The sequence below is a fragment of the Oncorhynchus mykiss genome, chromosome 13 (genome assembly GCF_013265735.2).
Source record: "Oncorhynchus mykiss isolate Arlee chromosome 13, USDA_OmykA_1.1, whole genome shotgun sequence".
NCBI classification, from domain to species: domain Eukaryota; kingdom Metazoa; phylum Chordata; class Actinopteri; order Salmoniformes; family Salmonidae; genus Oncorhynchus; species Oncorhynchus mykiss.
This window is the reverse complement of record NC_048577.1, coordinates 31683867-31697197: the sequence shown is the minus strand read 5'-3', so window position 1 is coordinate 31697197 and position 13331 is coordinate 31683867. Positions and strand designations below refer to the sequence as shown.

Sequence of the window (13331 nt, the reverse complement as noted above, 5' to 3'; positions counted from 1 at the left end):
GTGCTATACTTTTACAAAAACAGTGAAAAACAGTGAACATAAGCCAACCCCACAAACACAGGGCGCACACCAAAACAAATGCCCCAAACACGGGGGACTTAAAACAGTCCAGCAAAACCCACGAAAATGGGAAAACCGTAACTCACAGACGTGCACACAAGTACACCAAACAATCCCAAACCAGGCCTGCTGGTAAATAAAGCCTGACTAATCAGCCTAAAACACAAACAGGTGAAACCAATAAACAGAAAGGGGAAAAGGGATCAGTGGCAGCTAGTAGGCCGGTGACGACGACCACCGAGCGCCACCCGAACAGGAAGGGGAGCCACCTTCGGTAGGAGTCGTGACAGATGATGCTGTACCATTTTGCGCAATGACACTGTCGGTGTGATCAAGGCGTCAGGTGAATACACTAAACCATAAATAATGGTTTTCCAATATACTGTATATCACTCATGAATGCAAGTCAGGTCATAAACATGTTTCAATCAAGTAGTAAATGGATAATGAAGTCAAAAGATCCTTGTGAAAGTCAATAAAATGCAGAAGTAGAAATGGCAATAGAAAGATGAAGAAGATAAGTTAGTATTTTATGATGAGTTAGTATGACAAAGCAAAGGTCATCGGACATCTAATTTTGTAGCCATAGAAAGACAGGCCTTTTCCTCATAGAATGAGTATTGGTTTGTCTATGGTGTCATGCAGAAGGTCATGGCAGGCACCTGACAGTGTCAGATCTCCAGCATGATACCCATTTCCTCCATTGTTGGATTTCTTTCACATACATACTTTCATTACATGTTATGCGACCTACAAAACAACATAAGCAATAGGTAGATAGCTATTTTATGTCACACGGTTACATGAAATGCTTTGTATCAATCTATGTAGTGGATTGAATTTGTTATGAAAATGAAAATCATCCATTCATCATAGAAACCGATGGAAACCTCTACTTGTTACAACATTACAAAAAGCATGCTGTAGTAGATGCTTAGCACATTGAGATGAGCAGGTCCTGTGAAGTGTATCTGCACATCTTAACTCATGCTTTATCTTTTGGTACAGGAGTGCATTGTGAAACACTCTTTATGTGAACGGTGAGGAACAAAGCATTCAATAAACAAAGTGAAGTTCAGGCTTGTGTCGCAACAACTGCCTGTTTGTTCACAGAATGCAAGTGAATGCGTTGGTTTGGCCATGATGGCACTTTTGACACCATCAGATATATGGGCTCTAGCTGAGTACTTTTCACTCTGCAGCATGGGTTAGGGAGGCTTGCAGAAGAGTGGCGGGGGTGGGGTAGGTGACACACATGACGCTTGTTGAAAGGTCAGAGTCCGCTTTGTGACGGGAAGTTGGTGCGAGGCCTCAGTGTTATGTGCAGTTTGTGTAGAAGAAATAAGAAAAACAATCTCCATCTGTAGACCACAGGAGGGACAGGGGTACAGGGGCTGTGGTGTGTAAAGGGAGGAGGTGAGAACAATGTTTTGTAAAGTGAAGGTGTACCATCATAACACCTCTGACACTTTACTTACTTTTGATTTATTTTTCGACTGTGTTTGTCCATGTATGTATCTGTTAATCAATGCATTTCTATGGGCTAATAGCAGTAAAGCCAAATTCAATGTTTGATCCCCAATTTTTTTTTAGCGATAAATAGATACCTAAAAGGGTCATAAAATTCTAAATCAAATAGCTAAATGATCATTGGTAAGACCATCTTAAAACAATTCCATGTTAGCTTAGTGGAACGTTTTTTGTAATTACTCTAAGTGGGGCCTATCATTCTAATCAGATTGAAATCATATCCTAAGCTCCAAAATGAGTAATTTGGTGTTCAAACATTTCATTTTAGAAATGATATAATTGTTTGACTAATTGGTTTCTATTCTTAGAATAGAGTGAAAAGTCACAGCTGGGCTAAAGCTTTTAATTCAAGGCCACATAATGAAAGTGCTTGTGACACCCACAATTGCTGAAAATAAGATACACAAAAGTATGTAGACACCTTTCAAATTAGTGGATTTGGCTATTTCAGCCACAGGTGTATAAAATCAAGCACACAGCCATGCAATCTCCATAGACAAAGATTGGCAGTAGAATGGCCTTACTGAAGAGCTCAGTAACTTGCAACGTTGCACTGTCATAGGATGCCACCTTTCCAACAAGTCTATGTCTGTCCTACTCTGGTCAACTGTAAGTGTTGTTATTGTGAAGTGGAAACGTCTAGGCGCAACAACGGCTCAGCCGCGAAGTGGTAGTCTTACGTGGAGTGGAACAGGGTAACCCAAGAGCAGACTCAGACATGGAGACTGGGATGAAGTAACCAAGGTGGGTTGCTGGAAAACTAGGGTTGCTGGAAACCAGGTGCAGAGGCCGAGGCTGGAGCAAGAGGGGTTGAGACAGGGTAAGCAGGTCTGGAGGGGAATCCAAGGGAGTAGTAGAGTGGGGAATCCAGGACAGAGTAGCAGGATGATGAGACGTGGGGCTGGAGACAGGGACCAGAGTCAGAGCAGGCAGAACTGTAGCGGAGAGGAAACCAGCGTCAGGCAAGGAAACCAGGCACAACGGGATAACAGGATCTGAATAGTAACAAACGGCTAGAAAAGTAGACTGACTGAGCAGAGATTACTATCTGGCAGCGTGGAAATGGCAGGGCTGAGTATTTGTAGAGGTCTTGATTATGGAACAGGTTGCAGCTGGAGGGGATCTGCTCTGACTCCGCCCACACAATCACACACAGAGAGAGGGAGAGGGAGAGAGTACCAGGGGAGTGGCGGCAGGTCAAGGAGACACAGGATGAGCAGTTGAGGGCGTTGCAGGAGCAGATGTGACAGGTAGGCCACACAAGCTCACAGAATGGGAACGCCGAGTGCTGAAGCGCGTAAAAATAATTTGTTCTCAGTTGCCACACTCACTACCGAGTTCCAAACTGCCTCTGGAAGCAACGTCAGCACAATAACTGCTCATTGGGAGCTTCATAAAATTAGTTTACATAACCGAGCAGCCGCACACAAGCCTAGGTTCACCATGCGCAATTCCAAGAGTCGCCTGGAGTTGTGTAAAGCTTGCCGCTATTGGACTCCGGAGCAGTGGACACACGTTCTCTGGAGTAATGAATCACACTTCACCCTCTGGCAATCCAACGGACAAATCTAGGTTTTGCGGTGCTAGGAGAACGCTACCTGCCCCAATGCATAGTGCCAACTGTAAAGTTCGGTGGAGGAGGAATAATGATCTGGGGTTGTTTTTCATAGTTCGGGTTAAGCCCCTTAGTTCCAGTGAAGGGAAATCTTAATGCTACAGCATACAATTACATTCTAGACAATTCTGTGATTCCAACTTTCCCCCAGTTTGGGGGAAGGCCCTTTCCTGTTTCAGCATGACAATGCCCCCGGCCCACAAAGCAAGGTCCTTACAGAAATGGTTTGTCGAGATCGGTGTGGAAGAAATTGACAGGCCTGCACAGAGCCTTGACCTCAACTCCATCGAACACCTTTGGGATGAATTGGAACGCCGACTGTGAGCCAGGCCTAATCGCCCAACATCAGTGACCAACCTCACTAATGCTCTTGTGGCTGAATGGAAGCAAGTCCCTGCAGCAATGTTCCTACATCTAGTGGAAAGCCTTCAGAGAAGAGTGGAGTCTGTTATAGCAGCAAAGGGGGGACCAACTTCATATTAATGCCCATGAATTTGGAATGAGATGTTCAACGAGCAGGTGTCCACATACTTTTGGTCATGTAGTGTACTTTAAAAAAATATATTGTAAAGATTGTAGAGTGGTATTGAATTTAGATGAATAAAAAATATGAATTATAATTTAATTATAACAGATATACAGTTCATCAAAAGCTAATTTCCCTAAATCAATTACTGATATCTCAGGATTCCTTCCACTGGGCTCGGTATGACAGCTTATTTACTGTTGTTGAGTGAGTGAGGTGAGTCAGTATAAAAAAAACACCACTTTTATCCTCTAAAGCCCCAGTATGAGTCATCTCTATAGTCTCTAGACTGAACACAACAAATATAGAGATATGGTTGTGACAAAAAGACAGTTTCGGTGTTTTTTTTGTTGAAACCACGTTAGTGATGCTGCCACTTTGAATTAGTCTGCTACTTGTTCACTGTAAAAAGACAGCCGAGACACAAATCCCCTGCAACCATTGTCATCCTTTGAGCTTTTAAATTTTTTTCCTGTTTCGTTCATTCCATCAGTTTCTTATTCTTGTCATTTGAGCAACTCCATTGATAATATGGTCAGGTGAATTATAGCTACTTGCATGTACATTTGAGACTTGAGCACAGATTAAGTAAAAATGTACTTCAATATTACTTCAAAATGTACTTGAAGAATACTACAAAGCCGCTACTACAACTTTCCAACCTTAAACAAAACCTTGGTTGATGTGGTAACCACCTAATTTTGGTTTATGTCATTTTCTTTTGTTGGTAAAATTGAATTTCCATTTTACAGTTTTATCTGAATATTGATAGATGCTGGTTTAACCGACAATCCCATTCAGTGGGTTTCAGTACTATGAGTAGATGTTTTGATGACAGCTATGAATCCCCTCAGAAGTAAGTGAGTTCTACAATACACAGAACATCAGGTAACTAAGTGAGGGATGCTGTTCTACTTTTATTGCGGTAAAAGAGAGATCATGAACTTGTGTCTACATACAAATGTGTTGGAATGTGTTTAGAGGTCAGGAGATGGATTGCTTTTGTAGTTTTGAGAGTTTGTGACAATGTTTGTGTGTGTATGCTTGTGCGTGTGTGTATGCTTGTGCATTGTGTGTGAATGTGAGACTGAACGTACCAGAAAGGGTTTGTAAAGGCTTGCATGTAGATATATGTGTAAAAAGAGATGTGCATAATGTGGAAGGGCGCTGCGGTGAGGGTGTGAAATGGCCACTGCACCCTGGCCTCATTTAGACCACTTGTTCTCCATTGCCTTTAGCGCCTTGTTCAACTTCTGGTTCACAATGTTTCTTTCTGTCCATTTCACTATGAAAGAACAAATAAAAGGAGGAAGAATGAAAACAGGGTTTGAGTATAAGTGGATGTAGCAAGGATAGAGCTATTTGTCATATCATTGGTAGTAGTAATCAAATGAGTGGTGTTTATTATTAGCCTATTAGCTTATTATCAAGCTATTATCAAGCTTATTATCAAAGCATATTATTAATACTGTAGCACTATTTGTATTCATAGTACTACTAGGAGTGGTGGTAGTAGTAGTGGTAGTAATAGTTGCTGATATAGCAATAAGTGGCATTAGCAGCACCCACCAATGTCATCAGTCCTGCGGCCGTACCAACGCTGGGTGTCTGTAGGAGGGGCGGGCAAGGGGTGACCGATGTAGGAGTCTTTTATCAGGGACGTCCACACCGGAGGAGCTCCTGGGAAGAATAGAATAGAAAGATGGACAGGAAAAGAAAAGAACATGAGCATTAGACAGAGGAACCGTAATCCTTGACTGTATATGTGCTGATAATTCACTTTGCAACACTGACCTGGAAAGATGTTGGTGCGCAGACAGTGTCCCAGGCTGTGGTAGGAGCAATGGGGAGGGACGAAGGCTGACCCTTTGTCAGTATAGTGAGGCAGCACGAGAGGAGGAACCTCCGGGCATGCTAAAACTCTCACCTCCAACACACACACAGTTGCAAAAACATAATTGAGAGCTCTGTAGTGTGCATAGGTTATGGTGGAATACCAAGTTTTGGGATATAAACTGAATTATACCATCCCTCTCCAACGCTACTGACCTGCGGCTTGTCTCCAACTGTTGTCTCCGGCTGGCCAGTGTAGGTCATTGCCTTGACTAACAAACAAGAGGCGTCGAGGATTCTTGGTCATGTAAGCAGAGAACAGAACTAAAGAATGCACTGCCTGACCACAAGTATTATTGTTGTTGGTACAGTCCTGTAGGTTTCCCATGTCAACATTCACTGCCCAGTGTTCCATCAAAAGATGCAGCATTATAAGCTCCTTCATAATAAATCTATTGATGCACAAACATTTGGGCAACCATGAGCCATAACAAATCAACATATGCTAATGCTTAAATAGAGATAATACACTTTTCTCGACGTATAGTAACTGTTTGACAGAGTATTGGCTTTCAATGGGACTATTAGGCACTGAAAAGGTTAGTGTGAACCCAACAGAGAATTATACTGTGCTGCCCTCCCGCGAATAAGATTACTTTTGCAGTTGACAAGTGCGTCTACTTTCAAAATCGCTCATTTACAGAACACTGGTACGCTGAAGGTCTAGGCCTATTTATTATTTTACACAAGTGTCCGCATTAGCGTTCAAATTTCATCTTATTTTTCAAATGTAATCTTACCCTCATTGGGATATAGCCTAAACCAAAACTAAAGCTGAACCAAACCGGAAAAATGTGACAACCTTATTTTCCTGCCATGGATTCGTTGTGGCTGGGTCAGGTGGGCTACAATAACCATCGTTGGCACGTTTAATTATCACATGACAGGCGCATTGCATAGAATGTCTGTAAGTGAGAAATTATATTTTGGGAAAAGTACAGCCTAAATATACTTGCATCTCTGCTTCGATTTAGAGCCTCAGTCACTGTGTAGTTTTGCGATCCTGCGGCTAACCTTACATCAATAAATTCGATTTTTCTGAACCCCACGCATCGTCCAATCAGGGTGAAGAGTAACATGTTATCTGGATAATGTTCTAATTATCCTAGAAGGTAGTCCCGTGAAGGGGGCTCCGATACAGCGTAGAGCGCATTACCTGACATTTGAACTCCATACTCAAGAGCTAAAGGTCACGCAGTTATCCAATATAACACCACCACAGGAAAATAAAGTTTAAACCATAATCCCCCATAAAAGGTCAAATAAAGCCTCCCCTACTAAATACTCATACCCTGTACATTTACCACACAGACAATAACAAATTCAACTATCAGCAAATAAAGTAAAAGGAACAAGGGACACCTTTAGTATTTTCCATTCAATTAACTTTATTTCACAATTCTTACATTATGTGTTTATTACTTTTAATACCACAGACAAATATCAACTTGCTAAAACAATAGAAAAGAACATAAGATCCATATGGACCTACATATTTATATTATATACATACACTCAAGTCTTTGGAGGTAAACCTCTTCAGCTCTCTATGCAGCACACTCTCAGCGCTGACATCCATCTTATTAAAGGGGCATCCCAATAAAAATCTACAATTAAAATCAATGTGACCAGACATACAGAAAAATAAGGCTCACTTAACTTACGGGGGTAATTTATTTAAGTACAGATTCAGTTACAAAATGATGTATCAGACACTGCAATTTGAAATTATTTGTTATTAAACCTTATGAATATTTGATAAGACTAAATATAAGGCAAAGTAGCTTCCTGATTTATAGATCACGAATCCAAATGGAATCTTACTAAATTATAAGAAAGTGTTTTAGAAGTGAAAATGGCAACAACAAAAATTGTGGACAAATGATTTTTTTGTTTTGTTTTAAAATGGCTCTCATGTAGGCTACATGACACTTTTCTCATTTAAAGAAGAACATATCAAATTGTAGATTGATCATTGGATTGGTCCTCTAAGTGCTGCTTGCTGTTCAGTACCCAGGTGTTGTATCAGGCTTCTCAGGCAGATGTTCAGCTGAGCTTTATGTGGGGGCAAACTTCTTGGCCTGCGCCCTCACCCTCTTCTCATAGTCCATTCTGTTCTGACTAAAAGAGACAACAGAGGGGGATTAGTCCATTATGAAATGTAGTATCACCCAACAAGGCTATTATTTTCGGTTTAACAAAGTGAGATTGTGTATGTGTGAAGTGTCTTAAAGCACACTAAGAGCCCCTTTACCTGTATCAATTATACAGTAGAACATTCAAAAATATAAAAACAACTATCTCTCAACTGAAACTCACCAGTAAATTGTGTAGGCTTCTGCTTGTGCTGGGTCTTGGATGTTGGGTTCATTGAGAAGCTCTTGGATACCCAACAGGATCTGTGAACACAAAACAGATGAAGTCAGCTTTTAGAATGGATTGAAATACAAAACAATGCAGATCAGAAGACAATCACTCGACCAGAGAGTACCATGCTTTGATCCACATAAAAAATACAGTAATTTGATACCCGTTGAGCCAATGTCGTGCATTACTCAAACCGGTGAAAGCACTGATGCCTTTCCCATTCTTTGTGTGTGTGTGTGTGTGTGTGTGTGTGTGTGTGTGTGTGTGTGTGTGTGTGTGTGTGTGTGTGTGTGTGTGTGTGCCTGTTTTATGGTGATGGCTGGCCTCCAGTCCTTCTCCTCCTCCAGGATGGAAAGACACACCGTGCCAGATGGGTAGACATTGGGGTGGAAAATGGGTGGCTCAAACTTGCCTGAGAGGATATAGAAGAGATGATTAAAAAGCATTTCTGTCGACTTCCTTACCATCGATATCAAAAATGACTAGGAACAAAACACTGCACATCAGGGGTGTTAAAATCTCAAAATTAAATTGTGATTGTTAAAGAAAAAATACGTAATTGTTTTGTTTGCACAAAATTAAAATCAAAGTGCAGCAATCACAAAATTACCAATTATAGGTCCTGATCGTCCTCATATAGGAGATTAAAGAAATATTATAGAAATACATAATGCAACAATGCTGTAACAATTTACGCTACTTTATTAACTGGAGCTGTAATCAATGACTGTATATACAGTATGAGAGTAGCAGCTCAAGCAGGCAGAGGCATGGGGCCATGCGGTGTGAGTGAGTGATTAAGGGAACAGGAAAGGGGGAGAGAGCAACCAAGTCGACTCGCGCTGGTAAACTAACTTATTGCTAGTTATTGCTCATCTCATCTGATTACATAGTACCCGTCTTGAGCTAATGTTAGCTTGGCTAATTGAGACTACATAACTGTGCTTTCTCCTCTTCAACTTAAGAAGCAGCCTACCTGTTGGCTCTTGGTGATGTAGCCTGTCCTTCTCATTTAACTTAAGTTCTGTAATTTTAATTTCATCTTACTTGATTAGCCTAATATCTCCTAATAACTTGCCACTAGCTCTTACTATAGCCTAATGCCGGTTTGATGACTTGTGAATGGTCGATAACAACAAGCTGCAGGTTTACTCACATTTTGGCGGCGAGGAAGGATAATCATCCTTGAACAGCATTCGGAGTTTGTATTGGCCTCCCTCCCACAGCGTCTAGAGAATTGAAGAACATAGTTATTACATCCATTAATTGTTCCAGCACACGAGGGTGTGCCTACACACTATAAAAAAATACTTTTAAATGAGAACACATCAGTTTGTATTTGTACTTGTGTTGGCCATTTTTTAATGTACTATAAGAAACACTATGATATCTGTTTACTCATTCTGACAGACTGGTAGTGGTTGTTGGGTCATGTTAGAGTAAAAACTACAGAAAGAAAAAGTTGACATACCCCCTTCTTCCCCGGAATGGCACATTCCCAGTTCATGAGGTTCATAGTGCCATCAGGATTTTTGGTAGGCACAGCGACAAAACCCTGAGAGAGAGGGAGGGAATAAGGTTTGAGGAACAAGCTTGCCTTCTGCAATTCATCAGAACAAGTTTTTTTTCACTGTTTGTATGGTAGCTCCTCACAAATGGGTGGTCTTTCCTCCATGCTTTGCGCTCCTGTGACAGTCTGCTAAGAGCGATACCAGACATGTCTACTCATTAACACAGTCCTGTGGGAAGACATAAAAACACTCAATTAACATGGCTAGATAGCAAAACCACGAGAGAACAAGGATGTGTAGATAACTACCATTTTTATTAGAAATGTCCACGATATACTATAGTTGGATTGAGGGTTGGGGAATAACTGATTACATTACAAAAAAAACTTGCTGTAATCAGCTACATTACAAGCCAAAAATATTGTAATGAGATTACAGATACCTTGAAAAACTAGATGGATTACTTTTAAATTCAGAAAGGATGTTTGCGAAAAAATATATTACAACTCCTTTGTTTTCTTAATGACATTCAAGTCAGTTCAAGTTTGTTCAACCTGAACGAGTCAGAGCATCACCACCCTGGATGGTTCCGACCTAGAATATGTGGACATCTATAAGTACCTAGGTGTCTGGCTAGACTGCAAACTCTCCTTCCAGACTCATATCAAACATCTCCAATCGAAAATCAAATCAAGAGTCGGCTTTCTATTCCGCAACAAAGCCTCCTTCACTCACGCCGCCAAGCTTACCCTAGTAAAACTGACTATCCTACCGATCCTCGACTTCGGCGATGTCATCTACAAAATGGCTTCCAACACTCTACTCAGCAAACTGGATGCAGTCTATCACAGTGCCATCCGTTTTGTCACTAAAGCACCTTATACCACCCACCACTGCGACTTGTATGCGCTAGTCGGCTGGCCCTCGCTACATATTCGTCGCCAGACCCACTGGCTCCAGGTCATCTACAAGTCCATGCTAGGTAAAGCTCCGCCTTATCTCAGCTCACTGGTCACGATGGCAACACCCATCCGTAGCACGCGCTCCAGCAGGTGTATCTCACTGATCATCCCTAAAGCCAACACCTCATTTGGCCGCCTTTCGTTCCAGTACTCTGCTGCCTGTGACTGGAACGAATTGCAAAAATCGCTGAAGTTGGAGACTTTTATCTCCCTCACCAACTTCAAACATCTGCTATCTGAGCAGCTAACCGATCGCTGCAGCTGTACATAGTCTATTGGTAAATAGCCCACCCATTTTCACCTACCTCATCCCCATACTGTTTTTATTTATTTATTTTTCTGCTCTTTTGCACACCAATATCTCTACCTGTACATGACCATCTGATCATTTATCACTCCAGTGTTAATCTGCAAAATTGTAATTATTCGCCTACCTCATGCCTTTTGCACACATTGTATATAGACTCCCCCTTTGTTTTCTACTGTGTTATTGACTTGTTAATTGTTTACTCCATGTGTAACTCTGTGTTGTCTGCTCATACTGCTATGCTTTATCTTGGCCAGGTCGCAGTTGCAAATGAGAACTTGTTCTCAACTAGCCTACCTGGTTAAATAAAGGTGAAATAAATAAAAATAAAATAAAAAAGAGACCACTATGATGACACACCAAATGTGTTTGATGGATCCTTTGTCTTCTTCTCATGCCTCGTAATCCAAAAGAAACAAAGTAATCAGATTACATTACTGAGTCTGGGTAATCCAAAAGTTACATTACTGATTGCAATTTGGGACAGGAAACTAGTGCCCTGCCCAGCAGGTAGCCTAGTGGTTAAGAGCCTTGGAACAGTAACCAAAAGGTCGCTGGTTCTAATCCCTGAGCCGTGCTGCCCTTGAGCAAGGCACTTAACAATATTTGCCTGTGTAAATCGCTCTGGATAAGAGCATCTGAAAATGACAAAAATCTAAGTGTAAAATGTTGACTTGCCATATTACTCATGAAAAATTCGTATGACATGAAGTTAACTTGAAAGCTAATAAAGATAGCTAGCTATAAAGATTTCCCCTCATTAATTGTGGATAGCAATGATGTGGATATTGCATTGGTCATATACCACAAACCCCTGAAGTGCCTTATTGCTATTATAAACTGGTTACCAACGTAATTAGACCACTAAATAGTAATTTGTCATACCTATGGTATACAGTCTGATACATCACGTCTTTCAGCCAATCAACATTCAGGGCTTGAACCACCCAGTTTATAACTACATTTCTATAATGGCATTGTTGAATACTCGTCTCTGATTGGCTTGAATGTTATTCTAGAGCGTGCGATATTTCCCTAAATTGCATGGTAGAATTAAATGGCTATTTGAGCTACTTTTTGAAAGTCAAAAGTCAAATTGAAAACATTATTGGCATTGTGGAATTCGATATTCATATTAGCAAGCTACAAATCTGTGATTACCATGGCAACTACTGTAGCTATGTAGTAGATTTGTTATGTACTTCAGTGGTGTTGAACACATTTCTAGCAGCTAATGCTAATGTGTTAATTTATAGCCATGGTATAAAAAGGCTTTCAACTAGGTGCTCTATGTGTTTTCTGTAAAATAATGCAACTCCGTGGAAGGTTACTTCCACTCCGCAACACACATTCCACGTTGTTCATTATTTTCCATAGTACACATAACGTTAGCCCCTAGTGATTATCCCTTACATATGGCTCTGGTTATTGATATTGCCAGTAACAAGCTGGCTAGCTACCCAGCTAGCAGTCTAATTAGCAACAAACCATCAAACTAGCCAACCATCAAACTAGCCAACCAACATACATGCACCCACCCACCTGTAAGCCTAGTTAGATAATATATTAAAGTTCGTTTACAGGTCATTGGTTACTAGTAGTTGCTTACCTTATAATTCAATTGATACTGGCTAGATGGAGTTCGCTTGTTGGTGTTTGTCAAAGCTAACGTTAAGCTAGCTAAAAACAATGAGCTGGGTCGCCTATTTTTTTTACTATCAAAACTAGCTAAAGCTGCTTAGTAATGACGATACTTTCGTGCTAGTAATTCGACCAAGTTAGTTCCCCTGACATAAATAAACTGATTGAGAGATTTCCTTATCTGTTACCGCATATGTGAATACCTGAACGATAGCATTCAGCTAGTTAGCTCGCTAAAGTCAAAAAAGAGGACCTAAATTTGTTTATCTCGACATATCCTACAGGCACTTCGCAGGTCACCTTTCATGGTCTTTCTTTTCGGCCATCTTTGGTGTGGCGTCGTGTTGGCTTCATCTGGTGTCCGACTATTTTTTTGAGATATATTATATATCGAAGCTTTTTATCAATTAAAGATCACTTTGAGTCAAAATGCAAGCCGAGATCTACAGCGCAGATTTTTTTTTAAACTAAAAAACAACAACATTACTTTAACGTAAGCCAATGCAACGTTAACCAATTAAAAACAGTTCTGTAGCAATGACATTTGTGCAGTAGGCTATATTTTATTTTTTATTTTATTTAACCTTTATTTAACCAGGTAGGCAAGTTACAATTGCGACCTGGCCAAGATAAAGCAAAGCAGTTCGACACATACAGCAACACAGAGTTACACATGGAGTAAAACAAGCATACAGTCAATAATACAGTAGAAAAATAAGTCTATATAGGATGTGAGCAAATGAGGCGAGATAAGGGAGGTAAAGGCAAAAAAAGGGCCATGGTGGCGAAGTAAATACAATATAGCAAGTAAAACACTGGAATGGTAGATTTGCAGTGGAATAATGTGCAAAAGTAGAAATACAAATAATGGGGTGCAAAGGAGCAAAATAAAGGACCCAGGTGGGTGCTACAGGTGGGT

The 13331-nt window shown here is 40.7% G+C and overlaps 1 protein-coding gene and 1 long non-coding RNA gene across 2 annotated transcripts; both read right to left on the bottom strand.

Annotated features, from left to right (window-relative positions):
• Positions 1–4929: 4929 nt before the first annotated feature.
• On the bottom strand, positions 4930–5665 carry LOC110487528. The gene is made up of 3 exons (XR_002468281.2): positions 5526–5665; positions 5301–5411; positions 4930–5016 (listed from the first exon to the last, which is right to left on the bottom strand). It is a non-coding gene; the product is annotated as an uncharacterized LOC110487528 (long non-coding RNA).
• A 1327-nt stretch (positions 5666–6992) lies between these two features.
• Positions 6993–12724, bottom strand: LOC110486131 (SUMO-conjugating enzyme UBC9). Its single transcript, XM_021557502.2, has 7 exons — positions 12381–12724; positions 9645–9730; positions 9463–9546; positions 9148–9220; positions 8294–8403; positions 7944–8023; positions 6993–7745 (listed from the first exon to the last, which is right to left on the bottom strand). Exons 2-7 carry the CDS (start codon positions 9708–9710, stop codon positions 7682–7684), a joined length of 477 nt encoding a protein of 158 aa, XP_021413177.1. The 5' UTR covers positions 9711–9730; positions 12381–12724; the 3' UTR covers positions 6993–7681.
• Positions 12725–13331: the final 607 nt, after the last annotated feature.